The sequence below is a fragment of the Anser anser genome (assembly GCF_964211835.1).
Source record: "Anser anser genome assembly, chromosome: 11".
NCBI lineage: Eukaryota > Metazoa > Chordata > Aves > Anseriformes > Anatidae > Anser > Anser anser.
Genome location: NC_139732.1, coordinates 9883398 through 9911197, shown reverse-complemented (window position 1 = coordinate 9911197; position 27800 = coordinate 9883398). Strand labels below are relative to the sequence as shown.

Here is a 27800-nt window from a genome sequence, read left to right as displayed (position 1 = left end):
TTTCTGCTTTTGTCCTATTAAAAAATCAACTAACCTAAGTAAATAGGTCAATTGTGATTTGTAGTTGTTGGGATAGTGGTGGTGGATGTAGTGCGATTGCCTGGTTTTGCTCAGATGGTGTGCTAGACTTCCAGAAGAGCTGATTAGTGTTTATTTTCATGTGAAGCTTTCATTTCAGCATTTTATTTTTAACATGTCAGTATAAGATGTGTTTTGCTTGCTATGGCTACAAAATGTGTGCACAGAACAACAGAATTCTGGCTTATTTTTCTATACTGTATAGCTGTCTAGAGGTTAATTTTTTTCTGTTTCTTGATCTCACTAATAAAAAGTGAACTACATACTTTCTTTTTTAGGAGAGGTTTCTTTGGTATAGTGGCTTTCTAATATAACTAACTAAAACTGCTGATGGTAAAGTTCCCCAAGCATTTTTAGCACTACCATGTACTTCTTAAAGGCATATCATTGTGACCTAGGTGGAGTTCATCACTTCCAGATACTATTGTATTCCATTCAAAATGCGACTGATTAATTACTGTGTTTTTTACCTTTTTTTGTATTGAAACTTTTTTTTAAAAAACAAGATAATCAAATAATACATGTTAATAGCAGTATCTGCATAGATAGCATAGACTACTTTCACAAAATCACCATCTACTCAGTTGTTTTCAAATTAGTTGGGTTCTCATGTCACTATTAGATCTGCTAAGGAGAATATAGTGTAGAGGCTGCATGGCCTGGTGATGCACAGAATAATACCTGGCATTACTCTGAGCATTTTTGTGTTTATGTGGCATTGGACAATCTGTTTGTCTCTCTTGTTTTACTCAGATTATCTGGAAACCCAGGTCAGCTACAGGGTTCTACAATGTATTAGTTGGAAACAGGCTTTGGCTAGAAAATAATTCATGGAGTAGCTCAATTCTATGCAGTCCAAAGTAGCATTATAGATACCACTCTTCTGATAGCAAACCATTCAGGAAAAAAAAAAAAGGATTTGTACAGATTTGAATCTATTTTTTTAATATAGGTACATAAAGAAATCATGTTTCTCTCCATGTAAATCAGAATGTAAAGCTGTTACATAGGTCTTAAAGAACATGAAGTTTTTTTGTTTGTTTAACGCTTATGTTGCTTGTGGAATATGTAGTCTTCTCTGTTAACTTTCTATACAACTCTAATTTACTAAAATAAAATTAATTTCTGGGTCCTAGCACTACTGTTATACTAATGCTGCTTTTTAAACTACTTTTTAAAGCGGTCATATGTGCTCAGCAGGCTGACTGTGCTTTGTGTGTGTTTTCAACTTTGAACTTCAATATTGAACTTACATTCATGACTGATGCTAAATGACTGATATAAAGATTAACATTAAAGAGCTATTTTAGAGCAGGCTGTCTTTTAGCTCAGATTGTGGCCCAAACCAAACTGCATACAACTTTCTCTTTGAGCATAATGTTTTTCTGAAATAAATTTATAAATTTATTTCTAAACCTGAACTGGGCTTCAGATGTGATGTATTATTTGTCTTTGAATTTCTTTCTGCATGTTATTTCTTGATTAACTTTAATTCTGTGTGAAGCCAGTGCTAAATGTCTCTATACATTCTTTTAGTTTCTAAAGTGTACTGTTGCTTATATCTTAAGAATACCTCTACTGCATGCTAAGTGTTTGGGTGGGTAAAGCTGTGGCATGTATTGCTTTATTTTTGTATATTTGAATGCAAAACTGGTCAGAAACTACTACTGATAATAACAGAGAAGTCTATTGTGGTATACTAGGCATGCACAAATTCTATTAAAAAAAAATCCTAAATATTTTAACTCCTCATAAACACATGAGGACATATGTCACACGAACTTAACTTGAATCAGGCTGCTACTCATAAAATGGTTGGTTTTCCAGCACAGATTTTATGTTTTGTCTGGCACTGATCTCTGTGACAGACTGATCTTGTATGCTGAGCTTTTTTGATCCTTCAACCTTTTGATTTTGAAATTTCATGCAGATTCATTTCTATCCAACATACAAATGGGACTTCTAAACTTAGCCTGGAAGGACTTCCAGTGTGTTGTAAGAAATGGCTGAGGCACCATAGGGAATACAGATGCATCTGCTTTAAACTCAGTATTTTGAAACTGTCTTTTAAGAATTTAGGAGGGCAAATGCACTTCACAGTAAATCAACTCCAATGACTAAATAATCTCATTTTCTATCTTGTCTTTCTTATTCTCCTTGAAATTATAATAAACATTTCTTTGATTCAGTAAGACCTGGTGCAGTGCTTCGACTTTCACTGAGCAATCTTTCTTGCTCTGTATATCTGTGTTTAAGTTCAGCTAATCCTCCCGACACAGAACTCTAATACATCTCTATCCATCTTTTTTTTTTTTTAAACTTTACATGCGAATATCCGCATGCATTCATAGCCTTTGTCACTTGCCTGTAGTCCCCATAGTACAAGAATTATTCACTGAATGCCTGGTCTTTCTTGCTCAATTTACCCTTCATTAACAACTAAGTTCTTTCTGGTCAACCTCTAAGCTCAGTTACTTGTCTAGCAAAATCTCTGCATGGAATTATGTCTACATCATTCTTTTCAGCAGAATAAGAGCTGCTGATTCTGTTGATCTTTTGTTGATCTGTCCATCTTCTTTTTCTGTTCTTGCATCTGGAATCTCTTTCCACAAACACAGGAGCGGAGTGAACCTGATGCACAGCACTTAAAAACTGCATTTCTAGGTGTCATCTTCGGTCTTAATAGTTTATTTCCTTTTGTCTTCTTGTACCCTTGCAGCTCCATGCAGATTCCATCCTCGTGCTTTACAACTTCAGTGGCCAGCCCAGCGGAGAGGCATTGGTGACTTTTCCAAGCCTGGATCTAGCTAAGAAAGCAGTGGCTGAGAAAAACGGACAGCTCCTGGGAGGCCAATGTGTAGAACTGTACCTGGTCTAACCAAACACTCTCTGGGGGATGGGAAAAGAATGTCGCACTGAACACTGTGCCCTTTACAAAATAAGGAGTCTTCCCTTGCCACCCACGCAGCAGCAAATGTGCCTTTTCAGCATGATATGTTGGAATGTAGAGTGGTACATGTCCTGTATTTAATTAGAAAAATGGTGTATTGTATGCCAAAGAAAAAGTGAAAAGAAAAATTATGCAGTTAATTTGCTTAATCTCTAATGTACTTGTTTGAAAATAGGCAACCCCCCTCTTGGCATCTAGTTAATTCTGAAGACAATCTAATAGCACTTCAGCTATCACAGCCATGGGAGAAACCTATTGCCTGTTTAGTAGCATTTGAAGTGGAAAATGAAGCTTGAGTCATTCAGATTCTTGTGTTTAGTTTTTAAGAGTTTACACTTGGCAAAGTGTCTGGTTTTTGTAGAGTTTAAATGTCTTTAGAGAGGGCTTTTGGAATGTGTAGCATTCCCAATTCAAAGCATAGATCCAATTGATTTTTTTGTTGTTGTTCTGGACTGGAAAATACCAGGATACTGGACCCCAAATGCAATTGTGCTTTCTCATGTTTTCATTATATGTTGTTTTGCAAAAGCCATATTTGTCTTTCTTACCAGTGTACTGCTGCCAATGTGTAAAGCAAAAAAAATAAAAACAAAGACAAAACCAGAAAAATGCTCTCTTCCCAACCATAACTCCCTGACCCCACCCCAGATTTTTAATCTCTACAGGACAAAAATGGCACATAAACCGGAGTACTAATAAGTTATATTTTTTTATTTAAGCATAATAGCTTTCAGATACTGTATTAAAGATTTTGCTCTAGTTTATGTGCATGCAATTTGTTTACATCTTTAAACTACTTTATTTGTATATTATGAAACAACAAGATATGTTGAAATCTAAATCCTCTAGTGCATGCTTCTTTCTTTTTCCCTGTGTGTATATACATAAGCTAGAAGTACTTTTACGTCATGTAGCATGTGTTTAAAAAAAAGACATCTGCTGTAGAAGCACTAAATGACTTTGTTTTTACTGTGCCTTACTTCAAAACTATTCCAAGTGCAATACCAGCAGAGCAAAATGTAATGAATCCTGTTTTGACATGTTCATGGATGTCTGGATTGATCTTTTTTGTTAGTGCACAATTTGAGTTGTACTTAAAAGAACTGAATGATGTATGCTTCTTTATATTACAACAAATAAAAGAGATGCTTACGATGTGTATTGGCTTTTGAGAGCAACTTATACTTTGTTTTAATGTAATTTCATGGGCCATTATTTTCTGCGAAGTAACATTTTACCTATTTTTTTCCTCCCCATAGACTTAGATGGGCATATATGTTTTGTGAGATGGTATGCTTTTTCTTTTTTTTGTACGTTCTGGCAAGAAAGAGATGTACATGATAAATATTTCCCTTGCAGTGGAACACTTTTCAGGCAAAGCAATGCAGCTGTTACATGCTTAGCTCTCATTCTGGTGCCAGAGGAAAATGAGTATTGAACTTGAAATTGTGTTCACTTTAGAATTTCATTGACTAAATGGGCCATTCTCTTTTCTGTGCACAACCCAAAATGCTACATTTCTGTCATGGCAGAGCCAGAAACCTTTCTGTAGCAAAAATGAAGGGGGATATCTGACTAAGATAATTGGGTTTGTTTCTAGTCAGAACCATCCCATGTCAGATGCCACTTCATCACTAAAATCTCCTGCTTAAAGTGTTACTGCAGTTGGCTGGGACTACGATATTTTATTTTGGTATTTTAAAGCGGGAATGCATTAATCTGTTTCCAAGATTTGTCTTAAGTCTACAAAAATCTTACTGTTAAAGTAACATGCACACTAGACAGGAGAATGTTAATTATAATGGTGCAGTCCTTGTGCCTTTGTGGAGAATAGTTCTCAGTTCCCCCTTCTAAAAATTTTGGGAGGCCCTTTTCAAGAAATACAAATGGACCTACCAGTCCATTTTTTTACACCATTACGTTCTGCCACCATCCAGTTGATGATATCTTGCTTATGGCTTTGTGTTGAGTTGAAAAGTCTTATTTTTCTTATAACAGCCTGTATAGGACTTGTGGTTGTCTGTTAGCTAAAATGATGTTTAATCTACTTAAAAAAATCACTTTTTTTTAATAGCTCCTTCCACTGTTGTTTGTACGTGCTCTCCTCCTTCCTTGGCAGGCTGCATAATCTGCAAGTCTGCAGTCCTACCCTTACCTGAACAGAGGTTACAGCCCTAAAGGCTGTATGGAGCTTTCTTTTAATAATAAAAATTATTAATAATAATAATTAAAAGTAATAAAAAAGGAGGCTTAGTTAATGCTGTTGTTTTAATCCCTGTTCAGAAGGAGATGCTGGAAACTGGTTATCAAAACTGAACTCAGCTGTTTCATGCTTTGTGGCTGTGTGTATGCATAAAATCTAACATGGGGATGGGAGTGGTGTAAGTTTAAGAAAATATTTTATACATTTTTTTATTTCTATAAGCTACAATGAGGGCCGGGCAGTGCCAGCAGACACCCTCATGAGGGGCCTGACAGCAGCCCCACCCTGGAGTTATTCTGAGCTTTGTTGGTCCTGTAGCAGAAAGCAACAAAAGAATTAACAAAAGCACATTTGAGTAAAATGTATCTTTATCCAGCGTTTAAAATAAAAATGCTAACAAACTTTGTATCCCCTCTGCGGCCTTAGGCTCCTTCACCCCTCAGGAGCAGCGCTGCTGTGCCCGGGGCCTTGCTGGGGCCTGCCCCGGCCGTGCTCCCCTCGTCCTCTGCTCAGGGCGGGCCCTGTGACCGTTGGTCTCCTCAGGCTCCTGTGGCGCCCCACAGTGCCCAGCCCCTTCTCGACGGCCACCGAAATGAAATTAAAAGAGAAGGCGGCTTTTGCCGGGGGGGATGTTGGCTGTAGGGCTGGGGGAGGCAGAGGAGTGGTGGGAGAGTGCAGGGAGCCTTCCTCAGCCATGTCAGTCTCCTTCAGCCGTGTCCCCATCTGGTCGTCGTCGTGTGCCTGCCCCCCCCCCCCCCCCCCCCCCCCCGCCATTTGCCCAACAAGACTGCACATTTGCCTCTAGCATTTGAAGTTTTCTTGAGACATGCTTAGGAATAAAGTGCTATGTGACTAAGGCCTCCCTTCCTGGCCTGGTGGATGCGACCCAGCAGGCTGCCCCTGAGGGTTTATGTGCCTCACCTGTGGAAGGGGATGGAGCCTGCTCTGAACACTGGGGAGGGAGGGGTCGTATGATTTGGGTGCTGGAGACAAGTACACCAGGTAACTGCTAGAAGCTGAGGTGTGCTTACGGTTTGGCTTTGTGTCTGGAAGCAGCATGCACCAGAAGTAGTGTCAGGGCTGTATGAAAAAGGTCTTTATCTTCTCAGCTCAGACTTGATCCCCAAGCACTTTCATTGTGCCTTCATAGGGCTGCCTACATCGCTGGAGAAGGCCAGGAACTTAGGGTAAGTCCTAAATCTATTTTCTTCTATTTGATACATGTGTTATTTCTTGCAATTGAATTTTTAGACCTGCTGTGTTGTGGAGGACTTCTGAAGGAGATTACTGTTTTTATGTGTATCTAGTTTAATGTAATAAGAAAAACAAATACAGAAAATGCTAAACGTGCGTTCTTTCACCAAAGAGAACGATGTGAAGCTTGGGAAAGAACTGTGATTTGAGTGTTACTGTTGTTTGAGAAAGAGTTCTTACCCTCTGTGTTCAGCCACAAAAAGTGTTTCTCAAAAATTATATAACTAAAGTACAGAATTAACATTGTTTGCATTTCTTTGTCTCTTGGTTTAATACTTCTGATAGTGCTGGCTTTGAGACAACCCCTTAACTGGTGCATCCCTCTTCCCATTCTCTTGATACCGATAATTTTACTCAGAAATTATTTCTGTGTTGTTTATTTTATGTTGTGTTCCTCCCCAGTTCTAAGAGAAGGCAGTTACTTGAGATTGGGGTGAGATGAGACTGAAAAGCTTGCAAAAGCCGCTTTTTCCCTGTTTTAATGGTTGCAGCTGTGCTTCTGGATTAGGTGTTTTGTGTTGGAATTGCTTCATCAGCAGAGCTAACTCTCACCCTAGACAGGCTGATAAGTTTTGCTTGTTTACGTGAAGTAAAATTTTTTTTGAACAAACTTCTGCCAGTGATTATCAATTCCTGATTTTTTTTTTTTTAAGAAAAAAACTTCAACATCTTAACTTTTGAAATAGTATTTGTATCTTTTTGGTCCATTAAAATAAGTTACAAGTGTTATTGTTTAATCAGTTGCATTCTGTTTTGTATAGACATATATTTGCCAGAGTCCATGGTGATAGGTTTTGAGGCTCACACTTAGTGTCATCTAAAAAATGATTGCATCTAAAGTTGGCTTGAGATAGTATAAAGCAGAAATCTCTCCTCATGCGTGCCAAGGTTTGTCTGAGGCCAATCTAAAACTCTGACTATTTAGATCTACTTGTTATATAAATACATATATTAAAAAAGAAAGAAAAAATGCAAAACTAAAATGAACCAGGGACATAATTTTCTTCTTTCTGTAGAATTAGGTGATGGCCACTGTATTATTTAGATGGATATCCAGTTGGACAATGTAACTATTCAGATAAAAATGATGACAGGTTCATCTAGGCTTGTTTTGAATAGCCCAGTCAATTGCCGTTTCTTATATTGGTGTGTATTGTTGCAATCCTATTTCATTTTATCTACGTGAGTCTAAAAAAAAGCTATTTGTTTCTGTTAATCATAAAAACTACGGTTTAATTAAAATGCCTTCCTTTCTACAAACACTACTAAAGTGTAGTTATAATTTGTCTTTAATGTCGTCTGTGCCTTTGACAATTTTTTAAAGACCTTTGCTTAAGTGATAGGAGCAGAAGCTTCTAGATTTCTCAAGTGCGTCAGTGGATTCTAGGTTGGTACTGTAATTTAATAATGCAGTTTGGTGTTTCCTGCCTGCACTAATCCTTGCTACCAGTAGATGTCCCCGTTCGACCGGGCGTTGCAAATAGCAAACGAACTACAAATACTTCGGGACTGAGGGCTTCGGTGTTAGCAACTGCAGTAGAAGAGGCGTGCAAATCTTGTTAAATAATTTAGTGTCTAAAAATCGGAGGTAATTAAATCTCAAAAAAAGCAGTTAACTTTTAAAATTATTATTATTTTGTCCCTGATTTTCAATTTTAAATGCTTTCTGCATACAATGATTTGTTTATTGGTATTTGTCAGAGCTGCTTTGAAATGTACAAATATATCTCCAGTTGTTTCCTTTGGTTGAGCACCATGAACTGACGGTCTTCAGAAATTGTCTTTGTAGAGGACCCTGTGCACAGTAATCACTCAGTGCAGTGTGTACATAGCGTAGAAAGAGGGTTCATAAACCTTCATAACCTCCCATGGGGAGGGGTTTTATTGTTGCATATCCTTGCTCCAGCACTTCCTGCATTTTGGGACTGCCTCAGTTGTTCAAGAGAGAATTTTGTGAAAATAGGAATAACGGGGAAGGGGGAGAAAGGGCAGTTGTATAACAATAGTTCTGCTAAAAATAAAAAAGGCAAACTCCCTCTCCCACATCCCTTAACCTTCTAACACCTGAGTTGTCTTTATAGACACTTTTTTGTTGTTTTGAAACATTTCATGTATTCAGGAATATCCTTGTCATGATGGAAAGACTGTTTCCTGCAGAGCCTCAGAATAAATGAGGTATTTTAAACGCTTTTTAGTTGTGAATATAACAATAAAACTAGAAAGAAAACATTAGCTCTTGGAGTGGGAGGTTTATAAAGAACCTTGTGTTTAATTTTTAAGAAAACTACAGTAAACTCATTTGCTAGGTGTGTTTTTAAGTGAAAGCATATAAAGCCATAATCTTTGTCATTAGAAATGGTAGTTTTAAAGTGCTGAGGTGTCCAGTTCTGTCATCTGCCCCAAGCCCCTCTGTAAATGTAATTAGTATGTACTTTACTCAAATTTCTGATTGTGAGCTAAGAACGCTGAGGCAGCAGAAAATACAAAGGAATTGTTAGTAACAGAACTTAGAGACAACTTAGCCAGATTGAGTCTGTACCACTAGAACACAAATTTAGACTTAGGAGAATGCAACTTGCCTTTTGTCCAAAGCCTGGGAATGTTCAGCAGGGCATTTTACTGCTTCTACAATATTTTTTTTATGATAATTTTGCAATAAGCAGCAATGGCAACAACAACATGTATTGTTTTTATTTTGGGAGAGCATCTTTTATAATAGACTTGCTTAATGTGCAAATGTTCCAGTTTATATCAATTTCTTGTACCTTGTCCCTTCCTTCTGCCTCAACTGTTAAAGCAGTGTAACTTTTGAAAGTTTTGTTGCTGTTTGTTTGCTTTAATGATCATCTATTATCAACACTTAATTTTCTGCTTGCTGGGAGTGGGTGAAGCCAATTTGGTATTGCCATGAGTCACTTGTTAGCGTATATTCCCTTTTAAAATGATTTAGGATACTTGCAACTATAGCTTTTGGAATATGTCTTTATGTGCAAAAAGCTTCAAAATCTTTAGTCTGGATGCTTTTAAAAGAAAAATATTAAAAAGTATGCCAGGGTAAAATGAAGGAAAACTATTTCCATGCCACAGAGTAGCATTAAAATTTGACTTTCTTTGATGCATTGAAAGCTAGCACTAGCATGCGTGTCAGGAAGAGTAAAAGCTGTTCCTAACGTTTTTTATAGTATGTCACTGTTAGGGATGTGTCTTCCTAGGCCCAGGTGTGTACTGCCTTCAAGGTGGAGGGCAGATAAACACAAAGACCAGCTGTGGGGAGGAAAGTAAAGGTGTGGTGTAACTGAACAGAAGCAAGAGGCAGGCTGCAGAAGGTGCTTCCTGTCTGTCGGCAGGGCAGGACAGACTCAGCCTCAACTCAAGTGTACCACTTGTTGCTACAGCTTAACCCACAGAGATCTTTAAATGTGCTCTGAAAGCGTGGGCCTTGTTCCTGTTGGATTAAGTGTGTCTTTCTTCTGTTTGATGCAATGCAGTCCTTCAGCAATCAAAATTTTACTGTGAAAATCCACACACATTACATTTAATATTAATTCTAGCAAAAGCATTAAAATGACCTTGATGATTTTGTTCAGTTTTTACTTAGAGTGAAATAATCTGTGTCTGATGAGTATAAAGTTGCAGGATCACTTAATGCTGCATGTTTTATGCGTGTTATTTACCTCTTAAATCCTTCTAAAATGACTCATCAAGTCAAGTACATCGTACTGGTGATGCAGTCTGGAGAGGAGGTTAAATGATGATCTGCAGGACGTAAGCGGATATGTCCTGAACAAGCAGTAAAAAGGTAGAATTATGCCTGTCTGTGCTCCTGTGAATAATAGACCATTTCTCTTGCTTGTAAGGAGGAGAAGTCTTGCAGCGATGGCAGCTTCCAGGTGTTCAGTGAAATGCAACTTCTGTATATCTTTAAGTTTAATCTCTTTTTGTTCAGTTAAAAGATATTGGCAACTGAGAGATTACAGCATGGTGATGTTTTCCTTAGAGTATTAAACTGATCTTACTGGGTAAGAAGTAAATCCCTGGGAAATAAGGGTTTCTGAATTTTCATATTATGGGGACAGTTTTGAGGCTGGTTTGGAAAAGAAAGTTGTATCACAGTGCCATGGGCCTAGACGCTGCTCTTGGCATCCCAGAGTCAGTTTGCTAACAAATGGAAATTCAGAATACAGTAAAGGCAAGATAGAGGGTTTCTCCCTATTCTGTTCATTGCACCAGGAGAGGATCCAATTGTTCTTTCTTAAATATAACAAGTTTGAGAAACAAGAATGCTGACTTGCAGCTGAAGTGGACCTCAAGACCTTTCAGTTACAGGGGAAGTTCAGTTTTGGCTCTTGTGGCTTTCAGAAGGTTTGCAATGACTAGACCAGTTTGGCTAGTGGTATAGAGATTAATATCACTCTTCTAAGGATTGAGAAGGTGGTATGATTTTCTGACCTGTTTTGAACAGGAAAGGCAGGTTGGAAATATGCTGAGGAGGCAGTCGGCGGTGTTAGCCGATGCTCTGGGTAGGATGGGCTGAGGTGGAGGCAAAGTGCATTACTGCTAAGAGGCTGTTCTTGGGATAATTCTGGACAGGCCAGAAATGGAGAAGGAAGGTGAGGAGACAAATTCATCAAAGCACTTGATAGGTGTAACTAATGTAGCTTTGAGCCAGGTACCTCTGGAACTGCTAGCTCTGGGTCTCAGCAGCACTGTTTATGTCAAAAAGCTGGACAGACAGGGAGGCAGTTACAGGACAGCAGCCATTCTGCTCGTGTTGGTGGTCTCATGACCTGTAGTCACAACAGACTATAAAATGGTGGACTCCAGGTGTTCGGAGACGATCTGAGACAAAGTGGGTGTAGATTGCTGGATACAATTACAGTTTGTTGGTTGCATGTCTGTTATTGAGCATAAAAGAAGGTTTAGCCTTTAGATATGGGATAGGAAACTAGATTTGGGATCTGAAGAAAGGGCCAGGGAATCACTTTGCTTGTGCCAACACCTGTTCTCATCCCTGTCAGACAAGGTTTACCTAGCAAGAGGGAGCGTTTAATATTTATATTGATGTCACTGTGAAGCACATAGTTTTGCTCGAGGTATAATTACGGAGTTGGTAAAAAAAAAAAAAAAAAAGACACCCTTGGATCTAAGCACCCCTGAATTTCTAATGCTGGCATTTGAGTCGGAAATTCCTTAGAAATACTACTACAATTAACGAGTAAGTTTTGAATTCTATTTAGCAAGCACAGCATGTCTCTTCAGAAATTCTTCTTGTTCCTGCCTATTGTTACTGATTTCAGAAATATTCAGCCTCATAGTAGGTACAGGTATCAACTTTGTGAAGCACACAGGACAAACTTGACTGCTGTATAACAGACTATACCACTAAAAATCAAACTCTGTAAACTCTTTGTGTAAGAGGACTTATATTTTTTCCTGAATGCTCAAAACCACTGCCCTCCCCCACACACTTGAATGTTTTTCTCTATTGTTCAGTGTACCCAGGAAAAATAAGACTCTGTGGTTTATCATTCGTTTTTATTTTTTACACACAATAAACCATAGGGTGTTTTTGAATGTTCTTATTAGAAACACTCTGTCCTTAGTTCCCCAAATCAACTGGTGAGCACTGATACCAAAAAGATCAGCTTTTCAGTAATTTTGTGATGTAAGTAACAAATAGTGCTTTTCAGATGCATGTTGTTTAGTTGTTATTGTGAGTGAGTAGCTGTGCTATGTGGAAGGGTGACCAGTATGAGAATCTGCTTCGCTGGAAGGTGCGGTGTTAGAATACCAGTTATTCACTCTTCTCTCTTAAATGGGTTCTGCTGATATGCTGTAGAAATTATAGAAATTGGTTGCTGCCCTTCAATCACTTCAAGTCTGATTATGTTTACGACAAGGTGTTTTTCACAAATGATAAATGAAATCTTAGGACCTGGAACTTGACCTCTCTTCTTCCTCACCAGTGGTGAGGTTTGCAGGTAGTTGACATGAATGATTTGGATGACAGTCCAAACTACTCCCTGTCACTGGGGTAGCTTTTCAGTGCTAAAAGGAGTAAAGATGGTGGGTGTTTGTTTTGAAAAGAAAATGGAAGTGGCAGTTTATACCAAGGATAATATAATACAGTGCAAAAGGAAAGCTTTTGTTCTACCTTTGATGCTCGTGAGAAGCTCCTCAAATTGTGTTTACAGAACTTCCTTGAGGCACAGCCTAGACTACGTTTCAGATCTAAGGGTCTCATGTTTCTCTGACCTGTTCTTTGTATATTCCCTCTTTAGAATACGTCCCACTTCTGTGTGGTGGATGCTTGGTAACCTCTGCACAGCAAGCAGTTTTATATCAGGTTATCTGCTGCGTGATTTTCTTGAACCTTTCTCGGAAGGGATTGCGCAAGCAGTCTGGGCCAGCTTTCTGCCCAAAGCAAGAGACATCATGGCCCTGGTTTCTTCTGATATTCCCCACATCTGAGCTTCATTTGTAAAAGGAGCTCATCTAGTTTTCACTTTAGCAGTCTGGTATGCTTGAAGAATCACATTAACGTTTAGGTTAGTTACCTTTGTTTACATGCACATCAAGAGTTTGTTCACACAGTATATCAACACTGCATGAGATCGGTAACTTGTGATTTTTCTCAATTTCTTGAATTTTTCCCCCTGCATAAATTGACTTTCGTTTACAGGCACAAAGAAATAATTCTTAGAAAATGTTTTCTACGTGAATACAGTAAATGCAGTCCATTTCAGACCAAATAGTCAAACCACACATGTAGCCTTTTGACTCAAATGTATTAAAGTATTGAAGATAATGTTCTCTTGATAATATTTCATGATGGGAAAACATTCCTCCCTTTCAAAAAGTGCCTTTGCATTTATCTTTCTGTAGCATTCACTAAAGGATTGCTAATGTGGAGCTTTATAAATAATCCTTTCTGCACTGCAGTAAGAGTAATTTAACGGGCATTTCTGGGAGGACATGCTGATGGGAAGATATTTATAAGAAGTATCAAGGGATGCCTGACAAACTGAGGTGCGTGGTTTGGCTTTTAAGTATTTCTTACCAGCTCCAAGCAGAGAGTGGGGTGTTGATGTTGGTGAGTACACAGTTTGCTGCTGTGCAGTGTGAGCACACTTTGTGCCTACTGTTCCCAGCCCACCCACCATGTTCTGAGAAGAGCTCAGCTCTTCAGCTCTTGTAAACACTGCTCCAGCTGTGTGAAACCAGCAGAGTGGCTACAGTAGTTGCTGGAAGGCCAACTGAGGCCAGGCTTAATTATGCAGATTTTTTTAGAGAAAATAATTTAAACGTTCCCAACGCTGAGCAAACAAGGATTTCCTCTTAACCCTATGAAAGCAGGAAACCCTATTCCTGAAGGACAAGTTTATTTTTTTTCCTTTCAGAATGGCTTCTCTTGCTGAAAGTCCTCACTGAATCACCAGTTGTACCTGGTGTCCAGCCCCTTTTGTCTCCTTTCTTAAAAAGGGAGGTTTCTCTATGCAAAATTCTGTACTAAGATGCTGTTGAGGTTCCTTTGGGCTCACTTTATTTTTTTTTTTATTAGACCTGTATTGTGGCAAATCTTGGGATGCCAGGAATCCATTCTGAAAGATTTAATGTTGTCTTTCTTAAATGCACCTTCATGTGGTCTTTCCTCTAGTTGTGTACTTGTTTTTGTTCAAACAGCCAGTTGTGCAATACGGCCTTTCAGGTAGGGCCTCTTCTGGCAGGGCGAGACTGAGGACTTTCTCAGAAGTTATTTAGCAGGCCCCATGTTTGAGGCAGTTCTTTCGTGTGGTTTGGATGGTTCTGTAATGTTGCAGGAACACTGAATTAATTGTTTATATATAAATTATTGATTTGTTTTAAATTAATGAAACTGACGAGAAGCACATGTTAAAAATTTCTAGGGTTCATCAACCACCATCTGTTACTTCAGTGAATTTGATGGTGGGACATAAATAAGGCATTAGATGAACCTGAGTATCTTTCGGTAACAGCAAAAAAAAAAAAAAAAAAAGGCTGAAAAAGATGACTGTAAACATGAAATAACAACAGCAACAGAATGGAGCGAGATAACACAAACAGCTCTAACTGCAGACATTACTGTCATTGTAGATTTATGCTGCAGATAATAGAAGTACTTGAATAGCCCTATCCTGCCCCCAGCTTAGTCATCCCCACGCTTTTGCTGCTTAGCAGCTTACTTCCCTTGTGAGTACAGGGAGGGCTGGGGACTTGTGGCCAGTGCCTCATCCTAACCTGTCTAATGCTGTCTCTTGGGTTAGGGTTCCTAACTGGCAGGATCTGCATGTCACCAGTCGTTTTCTTCGTCTCCTGAGGGGAATCTGGTATGAATTCTCTATGTGGCATGGAAAGTGATTATCCTTTCATTAATACCTTAAATTTCCTCTAGTTTTAGACTGACTTGAAATGGTGAATCTATCTAGGATGGGGAGGGACACCCTTGATAAAGCTGTGAGTGGTTTAAAAGTTTGAGTTACGGGAAAGGTTCATGATGAAACAGCTCATGATCAATATGCGGTATGCTGACAACTACTGAGACTGTAAAAGGTGTTCGTCATAACTGATAAGGCTCCAAAATGCTTTATATACATGACCTGAACTGTCAACCAAATATTGAGTTCTTGGAACTGGGGATCAGTACTTAAGAGATTTTATGTTATCTCAGTGGGACACAGAGGAAAATAACTTGATGGAATTCAAATGGTGATTGCTTGATGCTACTTAAGAATGCATTTACCTTAGTGGTCTGCACAAACTCAGATAATTATGTAGCACCTACCTGAGACTCATTGGTGTTTCAGCTAGCTATGATATTTCTTCATGTCTTGACTTCCTGTGGTTACTATTAAACACTTGCTGCAATCTACCTTAGTGGTGGTTGTCTCCTTGGTGACTTAGATGCATTTTTTGCATGTATTTGAAATAACTGATAATGCAAAGTGTTTTAAAAACAAGCTAAGATACAGTGTTACTGAAAAATTAGCAAATCCTAAGACATCTTTGTCCATTTTACCAAAGCTTATTCAACACTGTGATGCTCTGTATCCTGTGAGCTTTGGGGTTCAAGTATGCTCCCAGCACAGAGCCTCCAGTATGGCCAGTAGTTACTGGAAGTTATTTCTGTGCCTGTGGCCCTTGTGCTGTCAGCTCTTCTCTGGGTAGTGCCGCTTGAATGGGAACGCACTTTGTTACTGTTAAGTAAGTGGGTGAAGTACTGGGGAACCAGGCCACTTGCTGAAGTCCTGAAGTCCCAGTTCATAGATTCACCGCATGTTAGGACAAGAGATGCCTTGCGAGAGACGCCTTGTTATCCAGATTACTTTATCTAGCCAGAGTTAAGTGTGATTTAGATTGTGAATACAGTGTTTAACCATAATGCTCAGAGCAAGCAGTTTGCTTTCTTTAAAAAGTCATAGGTGTAGAAATAAATAACAAACTAACCCCCATGTTTAGTCTAGTTGCATTTACACTAGGGGAGAAAGCTCTCAATTTGTGCATTAAGCATCTTGGCTCTTTCCCCATCTGAGAAGAGCTACTTAAGGACTTAGCCTTTGTTTTCCTCCTTTTTGGTGGGGTATCTTTATCTTTTACAGCCAATATTCTCTCGCAAGTCTTCTAGAGAGTTTATATCAGTTTAATCTCTCTTGCTGTCCCCCTGCTTCCACACCCTATTCTTGAGTAGGAGAGAGTTTGGCCGTCCTGTTAGTTAAAATAAAGACTCTTTCCCTTTTACATGTATGTAAAATGTTGCTGTATCTTAAGCATCAGTTCTTTTATTAGACTGCTAGGTTTTCTATCTAATTCTCTCCTCTCTTTGATGGATAATGCTGCTTGCTGCAGAGCACTTTCACTGAGGCAGTATTCTGCCTCTGTCTGTACAGAGGAAACAGCACGCTGCAGTCATACAGCTTATTACTGTCTCTTGAGAGAGACCAGACACTCACTACCACTCAGCGGTAGCACATTGCCAACCTTTTCCTAATTGTAGCTTCCTAACGTTTTCTCTTTTTAAAAGCAAATCTCCACTGAACTGTTTTTTCTGTCCTGCTCAGCCCTGTAACTAAGCGTATGTGAGTGACTGCTGTGTTAGCAGTGGCACCAGAAATTCAGACTTTGCTCGCTTTCAGCTGGAGATCTGTCAGTTCATCTTCTGGGAAAGGTTATTTCCTACCACGGTGGGTTTTTTCAGGAAAAGGTGCAAGGCAGTCTGGTCCTTAGTTAAGGTTTATTAGAAGTAGCAGTAGCAATGGCTTTACTGGCAGAAGGGCATTAAAGAAGTTGCGAAGCTCCTGATCAGTCCTGCTTGCCTTAGTGCAGGCAGGCCAAGGCTGTCTCCCTTGGTGACTTGTCTACATGTGATTTCATCTTCTATTGCTGCTTGCTTATGTTCATCTTGTGGGGGGTCATACTGTAAATAAAGTGACTCAAAATACACAAAAGGGGGGAAATCATTCAAACTGCATGTGATCCTAGCTTTATCTCTTGGGTGCAAACAGGAAGCTAAAGCTAGTGTGTGCTGTAAACTTCTCGCTTTGTGCCCAATGTCTGTGTCTTCATAAAGCTCATGAAGTATGACTTCGGCATGCGCTTCGTGACGACTCACACCTCATTTGCCAGGCAAAAGGGCTGCTGAAAATTCCTTGGAAGAGAAAAAAAGTTGTCTAATTGTTCATAAACTTTTTTCTTACCCCTGACTTTTCTTGTAGGGAATGAGAACAGCAGGTGTAAAGGTGAGATCTCTAAGTCGATTAAACATTATACCATCCCTTCCTCACCATCTGTATTTTGTCTTTTTTTTTTTTTTAATAAAGGCAAAACCAAACAAAAAATCCTAAGTCCATATGCTGCTGACAGTAGAAAACTAGATTGTATCCATCCAAGTGGCAGCAATACCAAAGATTTGCTTGGTTATTTTAAACAAATGTGGAGCTTGAGAACAGCTCAAAAAGCATCTCAACAATGTGATTTTTTTTTTTTAACATCATCCCTGAGCATTTTCTTAATGCACAATATCCAGTTCTGATCTGCTTCCTTGGGCCCATCTGCAGCAGGTCTTTACTGCCTGCAAAATGGCCTTCTGTGCTGCATCAGCTACTCAGGTGGATTTGGGGTGAAAGAAACACAATGCTGCTTAAGAACTACCTTACAGAGTGGAAAGATAGAAGTGTAATGTCCTTTCTCATTTTCACTACTTTGTTTATGAACGACTTAGTCACTGTTTAAATATTTAATGTCACCCGCTATTGTACTGTATTTAGACTGGGTCCCTCCAACCAAATGGATTTTTTGTTACAATTCATAGGATTCCATTTTATCCATCCAGCCTGAATGTTGTTGGAACTGCTAGGGGTTCACGGATTGCTGGAAAAAATCTTGAGCATAGTGTAATGCATGTGCAAGTGACACATAGCGAGGAAGGCATGGTCCATGCACGGGGATCCAGGAGGGAGGGCAAAAATGGCACAGAAAAACAACAGTAAACATTAGAACTCGCCCTGCTTGGCCAGTGATATGTTTAACTCTTGCTTATCTAAGGGCTGTTTTATACAGCTTACATGCTATCTAAAAAGAATTGCTGAGACCTTTGTGAGAGGTTTTTCTGTCCTCTGTTGTAAAGCAGAAGTTGACATTAACCTTCTGTAGCAGTGGAAGACTGCAATTGGAAACAGACCTGTTCAGTAACCAAAATCCTGCCCCCCCCCCTTTTTGGGGGTGGGGTGTGTGTGTGTGTGTTTTGCGTTCTTCTTTCTAGCTTAGGAAACCTCATTGATCCCCAGTGTCATTTCAGCAGCTGGATTAGTTCCACAGGGTTTCAGCTCAGTCAATCAGCATTTTAGACTCTCAGTGAAACTCTGCTGACAGCCACAAAATGTATGTCTCTGTCTCTGCAAACCACGATGTCATTCAGCCCAGTACTTGGCCAGTGTTGGATTGGTTGTTTCCTTCATTGTTTGCGCAACTTTTCCATTATAACTTCTGTCAGTGGTGAGGTCAGATGGCAATGATGACTTTCTTGGTATAACTTCTTTTTTCCCTCATATCCTTAGAAAAAATAATCCCATAGTAGCACTTAATTCAGTTTCAGAATTGCCTTATTTGTCCTATTGGCTTGATGACTTGCACTCCTCATCCAGCTACTGTGACCACAGCCCTGCGAATGCCACAGGGTAAGCAATCTGAGCACTCAGACACTGACAATAAAGTATGCTGAGTACATGTTGAATTAATGCCAATTTGGAAATCTGCAAAAATGACGTGAACTGAAATTGTTTCAGATTTGTAAATAGTTGCACCTTAGTTATAATGCATTTTTAAAAATGCCAGACCTTAATACGAAAACGTAATTCATGAAATCATAGAAAACTAGGGCTTTGGAGCAGGCTGTGCAGCAGCTTTGAAGGCACTTGTTCAAATGTCAAAAGACTGGAAAAATCTGTTCTTACATCATACTCACAGAATTTTCCTACTTGAAAACAGTGACATACTTCTAGAAGTTTGTCTTGTCTTTTTCCAACACACTGTGAGAGAGACTTGGCTGGCAAAACCACCGAGGAGCTCATGAAATATTTACAAACAGATCCCTTTATTGCAGCAAGGAAAAACTTTTGATGCATGTAAGAAAACTGGAATAACACTCAGCTGTAATGTTGTATATGTTTCTTACAGTATTGCTGCCAGCTTGGCAGAGAGAATCAATCGTGTTTTGTATGAAGCTATATTAAATTTAGGAAGGGTACCCTCACCCTTCATGTCTTGTCCTGAAGAATGCTCAATACCAGATTAAATCCTCAAAGAAGCAGATCGTGGTGTTGATGCCAGTGCCATGGCAGCTTCACTCTTGCTGCTTGCACAAGAAACAGAATGTGGAGGAACTTTCCAAGTCACCACTCACTTTTCATTCCACTGACACAAGAACTTCTAAAAGTATATTGCCCCCATTCCCTCCTGCTTATTTCATGTGATACCACCGATTATCCAGCGCTGTGTGCCCAAACAATATTTTCTTGAATGTCCGAGTCCCCTTTAGGTGCAGAAGACCGTAGTCTATCACTTTTCTTTGAAAATGTTGACATGTTGATCAAAAATCACAGAAAAGAACAAGCTGACAGTAGCTTTTTTCTTCTGTTAGAGGTGAGATTAGGAAGGAGTTTGAGTGGGTGGGAGGATGGAACTGGAACTGCATTGATAATGCAACAAAACTCCAGTCTGACTGGGGGGGGGGGGAGGGGGAACAACGGACAGACAGACACCCACCATCCCACAGCAAACAGCATCTAGGGTACAAATACTCATTGCCAATTAGTTTTACTATGAAGTACTGCCAGAAAGTTATCTGTTGGCACTGAACTTCTTCATGCAAGGGGCAAGGACCACTCTGACCAGAATCGCTCTTGATTTTCAGACTGTCTTGCCTGTACCTTTTCCAGGCCCTTTAGCCCATGCCCCCCACCCTATTACCCAGAGAATCAAATCAGTCTGTCTAATCTTCAGACATGCTCCATGCTGTTGGGTCTGGAAGAAATCAAAAAGATGTACTTTGTATCTTGTCATTGATTCCCTTTTACCTTTATGGATAATGCAGCTCCTGCATACAGAAATGGTTATCACCAATATACTTGCCTTTTTGATCTGCTCTGTCACAATGAATCTTTCTGTAAGACAATGGCAAGAATGGCTTTTGAAATAAATCTGCAAGGGCTGAAGCCTCGGGCTTCAAATCACAGATCTGAGAAAGATCTATGTGTGTTTTCCAGCTGTTACTAAAACAACTTTTAACAAGATTGGACTGGATAACTGATGGTCTTGCACCAAAACACGGCCTTGTGAAAAACAAATGGCAACTCTAAGATTTTTTTTTTATGCTCTTTGCTTATTTGTACACCCAGAGTTTGATCATTTTCTTCTTCAATGCTTGTGTTTTATGATTGCCATATATATGTAGTTGGGTTTCTGAGAGATGTTCAAAGTGTTTGTTTATCAAAGGTTTAACACTTTCTGCAATGTATTAAAGGGTCAGGACTAAATTAACCTAAGGCAGTCAAAAAAAAAAAAAAGAAAAAAGGTCTGCTTCAATAGGATTTTGCTTGGTCTGGTTGTTGTTTTGTTTCTGTATGTGTTTTTGCTTCAGTTGCATTGCATCTTCAGGAGATGCTTCAGTGAGAGCTGAAAAGACGGGAGGTGCACATGCTTAGCATTTAGCATGGCTTCCTAACAGGCACAGACAGCTAGAAGGGGCTTCTGTTTGAGGTGTGAGCTATTTAAGTTTTCTTGTAACAACTTATGCATTTCTTTCTGAGAGGAAAAATTCTGGATGAGTATGCATCAATTGCACCAACATCTAATTTTTTTTTTAAATGAATGAAAATGTCAAGTGAGGTATCAGAGCCCATTTTTGTAGGGGAAGCGTCTTTGCAATGGGAGCAAGCAGAGACCACAAACACTCTTCCAGCTGTTACCAGCAGATGACATAACAATGACAGTAGGGAAGAGATAAGCGCTTTTGTTTTGAGTTTCCAAATAGTATTTCAAGATAGTAAACAAATTTTAAAAAATAAATACAAAACAAAAAAAAGAGCAACTTTCCCTCATCCCTAAATCTGTGGAAACATCAGGGAGAACTTTGCCCTAGCTGTAACGTGACTGTGTAAAGCTTGACTTTTCTACATCCATCTTTTGTATAATAAAATTCATGGTACATACAACTCTTCACAAAGCAGCTATCCTGTTTTTCTTGCTCCTGCATCATTTATGATTGTATGTTACAGGCTGGTTGATTACAAACACACACACACCCCTTTATGTGTAGCAGATGTTACTGGTATCAAGAAGTTATTATAAAGTAATTCTTTTTCTTAGATGCTCCCAGCAAATGACGATGCTTTTTGTGTAAAGGACTGATAAAACTTGCTCTTCTTAACAGGCAGAATGAGGTTCAATGTCAATTTTAATTACCATAGATTCATGCAAATCTATATATGAATTTAAATCCTTTTTCTTTTCCATGGTGAACTAAATGCACTTCTAGGGGCCTTTCAAGTATCTTAATACTTTAATCACTACAGCAGTGGCTACTTCCTGATTATTTTTGTCAATTAATAAAAGCCAAGGGGGGGGGGGGAGGGGGGGAGATGGCAAGGGAGAATATGTGGAAAATGATCTCAACCCTCACCTAACTCATTACAGCGGGGTAAGTGCTGGATTCAGAGTACACTTGTATTTGAATTGGGCTGGGAGAGATGGCATGGACAGGGCCAGAAGCTGGGAAACAGCAGCAGATAGCAGAAGTATTGCTGTGGAGTATTGAAAGGAAATTAAGAGAACTGAGACTTTTGCCAGCACTTCATCTCTTCTAAAGGCACTGACTTTAACAGGATATTTTCTTCTTTGCTTGCCTGAAATCACAAAGCGGTGTTTTACGAGTTAGAAGTGATGTTTTCACAAGGCCTAGAGTAAGGTCCAACTACCTCTGCTCTGCACCACAACAGATGGGGGTGTCAGCATGGGTGCTTGGGGTCAGCCATGCTCAGCTTTAAATGCCTTGGCTGGAACGCAAAGCCTATCAGCTTTCAGATCCTATCAATCTTCGTGAATCAGCCTTCAGCTTACTTGCATCTGAAAGGCTTGAATTGGCAGTAAAGCATATACAATTATACAATCAATCCATGGATTATTACTAGTGTTGTTGGCATATGCTAATTATATCCTGGGTAATCATACTAAAAAACTTGTGGAGCAGTTTTGAAAAACCATGTATATATTTAGTAAAACTCAGGTATAATGACTTTGCATTCAGTTCCTGGCACTGTAGCCACCCCTTTCTGTTATATTTATAGATTAAAAACCATCGGTGAAGGTAATTGCTCAGGACAAGCACTGTAAATAAGAGGCTAATCCTAAACTGGTCTATGTTCTCACTGTGCAATGTGAGCATGAGATCACGGTGATCTCCGCTCCGTTTCGCTCTGGGGCAGGTGTGCATTGCTAGGCAAAGGCCAGACCTTTGCTTCAGCATTGAAACTGGAACGCTTGCATGCCTCAGTACACCTAAGTATGCAAGCGGGATCCCACGGATGAACAAAAGACCCTGTGGCCAAACTGAAAGGGAGATAAATAAATAAATCTTTTCAGTAGCACTAGTACCACTGAGATGGGATGTAGTTTTTAGGGCCTGAATCTGCCATTGCCAAAGGCATTTCCCTCAGTACTGCCTGATTAGCCGATCTTGGGTTAAAAAAAATAATTCAGACTGTAGGAATTTTAAATCTGTTTTTGAAACAGTTTAACTCACCTGTGATAATATCCTTTCAGGGATGGAGATTACTGTTTATAATGCTGTTCCTGAATATTTTCTGGAATAATTTCTGAAAATACTCCTATGACAGCCTAACTGAAACAATCAGCTTTGCAAGCAAGAAATCACCAGTTATTGTGCCAAGTGAAACTGTCAGAGCTGCCCATCGCCCACCCACTATGTACAGGCTCACTGTTCCTGCGGCTAGGCTGAGCCCCACATGCTTACTGCGTTGGTTCAAACCCATCGCTCTTCTAAGGAGGAATATTAAATGTCCCTCGTGTTATATGTCATGATGGAGTGCAGCTGTCACCGCTGCATCACAACTAGGGATTTTCTTCCCACCCTGCAGTCAGAAATGCATTTTAAATGAATGACAACGCATTTGCGTTCTTTTTATTTATTTCAACACTATGATTTAAGAGCCTAAATGCAAGTTCTTCCCTTTTATTTCTGCAAGTAGCACTGCAATCATAACTTACAAAAATGTTTAAAATACAAAATGTACATGAAATTACAATACAAGGCTCTGTAAACATCTAGAACTTAATCTTTATTGTCCCATATTTTTAAATATAAAACTTCAATTTGAATGATTTCCGAACCTCAAGGAATGACATCCATTCTGAGTATCAAAAATAGAGTTTCAAAGCTTTGTATCAGAACAAAACAGTCATGTTCTTTTCATTCTTTGGTTAAAAAGGATGGCAGTTCCACTGACAACATGAAAGTTTCACTACAGAAATTGAGATTGCTAGTTTATGTTAATTTCAGTAATAAAACTCCCTCCCTCCCTCATGGATTAATTTATTGTCCCATAAGCTTTTGTTTTCAACGTTGATCTTTTCTGACCTTCCTTATAGAAAAGCTACCTCATCATTAAGGCTTTCCTTCAGGACAATCTAAATTAGTAAAAGTTTTGGAAGAGGTCTCAGGAAGAAGAAAGGACTTAAGGGCCAGAAAGTGGATGCCAACAAAATATCAACAGTTGCCGGGTTCTGCTGTTTAATTAAATTTGCATAGTCCAATAGAGATTGTGTGCTTTTTATATCACTAAAATTATACAAGATTAACAGTCTTTACCTACATTATCACACAAGCTAAAATAAAATTAAGACCCTTGTATTGAAGCTTTTACAAGGCAAATACAAAACTGCTTTAGTATCCAAAGCTATATATTTTTTTAATTTCATTTTTAAATAGGAAAGCATCTCTATGTCTACAGGCATCAAGGTATTCAAAGGCATCAGAAAATTTAGTGCATAGCAACTCTGGATTGTTTGGGCTCCTATATTTTAGGTACAGTATGAATTCCAGCTACTTACTTGGAGAACTTGCAAGGAGAGTCTGTACCAGTAGGATAAAGGAGCATAAATCCCATACAGTATGAAAAGCTTTTAAGTTAGAATTTTCCTACAAATGATGCTTAATGCAAAAGACCCAATAAATGGATGAAAACTGGAACATGCCTTGCCACCAGCACGCAGTCTGAAGACAATTACATAGCTTACAGTGTTGTTTTTTTTGTTTTTTTTTTTTAAATGTTGAAAACATAAGTAGATGCATTTCTGAGCATGTCAACCCTTTTCTAGGATTTTTAATGTAAATGAGTAGAGGACAGAGTAAAGCACCATTGCTGAGGGACAGTTGTAATACTACACTTTTCAGATTACAGCCATGCCGATCTTTTACTTTAAATCTAAAGATTTGCACCATTGAACAATACATTCACAAAAAGGATGCTTAGATTCCCAGCATGTACGCAGTGTCCTTGCGTTGTTTGAAATAACTATGGAGTGTTGAGATAGTAGCTTCAGGCTGCACTCTTAAAAGGAAGCAATTGATAAAGAGTTTAATTTCACCTGCTTAACGTATGGACTTTGAAAAAGTACATGATTCAGCTGTTACAAAGATGCAGTTGTAACTACTTTAATGCTAGAGCTGGGGTGCTGACTTAAATTTAGGAGTACTGGTTTGCCTGCAAAAGGCTGAATGTAAAGTCTTCCCCTGTGATTGTCTGCCAAAATGCAACATCAGGAATCTGAATTTACTCTTAGAGGTATTATAATTCAGTAATGAAGTCCACTTTAAGACTTACGTTTTACTGTAATTTTAAGAGCCTAGAATAATTTTCTACAGGACAGAGGCACGTCCTCCATGTGTGTTTAGCTGTTAACATGTCCATAATTGCCTGAACGCTTCAGTGCAACTACGCTTTCAGTATTTCAAAATTTTTGAGTGTGTTCTCTTTTCATGGCTTACCCAAATAAGGAACTAAAACTAACATCTTAAATATACTGAACCTCAGATGCTTCTCATCTTATTTGGCTGTGATTGTTGTACCCTGTATTTTCCATATCAGAAAGCTATGTAAACTACCATTTCTTGTGGGGGAGGGAAACATTTGTGACCTAAGCAGGCAGTTTCAGATCCTCTCCTAGGTTTCTAATCATAGAGGCCTGAGACTTTTAATAACCATGTAAACAGATTGCTTCAGATGTATCAGGTTATGTGGGCAAGGGAAATGCATCCTTTGAGCACAGCAGTTTACTGCTGCCATGAATCTTGTGCATTTCTTTGGTAGCTTCTGCTTTACACATTTACAACTAAATGTGGGCAAATTATACTACCTAATCGCTAATTCACATGAAATTGCTTTTTAGCAGGCTGAAGTTTATAAACAAAGGAACTGTAATTGTCATCTCCTTAGGACTTCAAAGTGGCATGGTCAGGCATACAGCACATAAAAGATACAGATGTGATCAAATGATTTATTGCATGGAAAACTTGAATGCCACTGAATTGGTGACTTCAAAACCATATTCTGCAGGGTTAATAGGAACACCTGGATCCTCAGCAAATACTAAAATTTCTCCTGTATCTAACATGGCTTTGATGTTGCTGTTCTTTAATCTAAAACCCTACTTCTCAAATTTGATTACAAATGTAACTTTCTAAGAAAAAGCTATTTCAAGAAGGAGCCTGTGCTAATAAAGTACAGGAAGATTATCCACAAAGTTATAAAAGTTAAATTTTTGGAATGTCATTTCTATCCCAACACTTTCATGATGGAATGGTCTTTTTGCAGCCTATCAAGTAACATTTTAAGTTTATAAACAAGTGCAGATCTATATTTGGCTTTGCTTCCTATGAATCTAAGAAAGAAAACACTACAGTATTTGTATACACAATGGCTTCCATGGCATTGGCTTCAGATGACAGGTATGATCTGCCACTGGAAGATCATATTAAAAAATAATAATAATAAAATTAAACAATATAAGCTTAAAGGCTTTCCAAAATGACCAAAAGGTGTTAACAAATCATCAATTACAAACTATACTATCTCTAAGGGAAAGCAGCACACTGAAGATGTGTATTAAATCTTTTTCCACATTCAGTACTGTGAATATTATAAGAGCAAACTAACATCTCCACACATTTGAAGCACTTACAATATAAAAGTATTCTATTTAAATGCAAAAAGCAAAGCTTGTTTGTAACGTTAAAACAGTTTAAGTATCTGGTGTAGATTCCACATGTCCATTTTAAGAAGTCTCTTTACAGCATCTGAGGAACTATAAATGCTCTGTCTCTACATCAAAAACGTAACCCACTAACAGGGCTTTGCAAGGATCCACTGTTCCAGTTCATAAAGGCCACAGAGTTGGAAGCACAGTAAGTCTAAAGAGGAAGAGGGTGAAGAAGTATTCAGAGAGACTGTGAAGTTTTCATGGATGTTGAGTTGTAAGCTTATCTGTTACTGGATTCCGTCAGATATTCTCGTCTCCAGAGATCCAGGGCATGTACGTGGAGACTGGGTGGCCACTGTTGTTCCATGTGACACTGAGATCTGTGACATATCTCTTCCTATGATCTCATTTACTACAAAAAAAAAGAACAGAGAAGTGGCTGTTTTTATGCTTTCCAAAATGCTGAACTCATCAATCAATCTCTTTTAAATCAAAATATTGCAGTGCTAAGCCTTGGTGCAGTAAAGTAGCAAAGGATGAATGAGAGAACTTCAGTAACAGTTAAACAAGAAGAAAAAGCCCTAGCTTCTCGTATTACACTCTGTACTTACCATAAACTTGTCAGGAAATCTCTAAAACTTCTGAAGAAAATAAGCAAATGCATATTCATGAAAACAAGGTCACCATCAGCCACAGCATAGGTCAGTTCAGTACAAATTCCCCCACAGAAGTCTGAGATCAAAAGTGTTACAGGCAAAATAAATAACTCCAGGCTCTCTCAAGCTACTTACAGAACTTCCTCAGAACTTGGATTTGGGTTAATAGAATGTGTTTTGTTTTGTTTTTAAATACTACAAACCTATTTAATTGGCCAGTCTTCTTAATCGTATTCAATATTCTTATTCAGTATTCTTATGTTTCTAACATTTCAGTAACAAAATCTTCCTTAGTCATCAGTCAGCTTTTCTACAGTCAAGAATTAAGATCGACTAATATGCAGCTCAATTCTGTGTGTGTGTGTCACAGTATGTGTGGAGTATCTCTTATTCAGCAAGATTTTGAATATGCCAAATGACACTAGTAGAAGAAAAGCCCCTGTTGTGAATTTGTTTGGATGTTCTATAAGCATGCACAGAATGGGATCCTTTTGTTGAATAAGGACCACTCCTCGTGTAACTAAGAGACTGTTCTTTTGCTAGTAAATTGCTTTCATTAAAAAGCTTAACATATTGTGAATGCTCTGCAGTATGTGGAATGTGTACGGAATCCAGCTCCTGTAGACAGGCCCTGTCTGTTTGCTTTACGCGGGAAAGCTTTAAGAACACCTTATGTCATGTACCCATATGTAATCACGGAGGAGGTGTTTCTTATCTAACAGTCGATCAATGACAATGGTATTCTCTTGCATGAGTGCAAAGACAGTTTGTTTAAAGATACACACTATGGTAGCCCAAAGGTTAAAATAGTCCAGATGACCTATGTACTAACAAAATCCCTTGAGCACTGCAAGACTGCAATTTGCTAAGC

At 38.8% G+C, this 27800-nt stretch overlaps 2 protein-coding genes and 1 long non-coding RNA gene across 12 annotated transcripts in view; 2 read left to right on the top strand and 1 right to left on the bottom strand.

Annotated features, from left to right (window-relative positions):
- Positions 1-4189, top strand: part of ESRP2 (epithelial splicing regulatory protein 2) — a 45900-nt gene extending 41711 nt beyond the window's left edge. For all 5 annotated transcript variants that reach the window (XM_083851388.1, XM_083851390.1, XM_083851387.1 and 2 more), the window contains one exon: positions 2798-4189. In XM_083851388.1, the coding sequence (XP_083707514.1) occupies positions 2798-2956 (159 nt within the window). In that variant the 3' untranslated portion in view covers positions 2957-4189. The remainder of the gene's footprint in view (positions 1-2797) is intronic.
- A 1815-nt stretch (positions 4190-6004) lies between these two features.
- LOC310905615 overlaps positions 6005-27800 on the top strand; it is a 67447-nt gene continuing 45651 nt past the window's right edge. For all 5 annotated transcript variants that reach the window (XR_014589170.1, XR_014589171.1, XR_014589172.1 and 2 more), the window contains exon 1: positions 6005-6418. This is a non-coding gene — a long non-coding RNA (uncharacterized lncRNA). The remainder of the gene's footprint in view (positions 6419-27800) is intronic.
- NFATC3 (nuclear factor of activated T cells 3) overlaps positions 23188-27800 on the bottom strand; it is a 66543-nt gene continuing 61930 nt past the window's right edge. For both annotated transcript variants that reach the window (XM_083852086.1, XM_083852087.1), the window contains one exon: positions 23188-26685. In XM_083852086.1, coding sequence (XP_083708212.1) covers positions 26561-26685 — 125 coding nt within the window. In that variant the 3' untranslated portion in view covers positions 23188-26560. The remainder of the gene's footprint in view (positions 26686-27800) is intronic.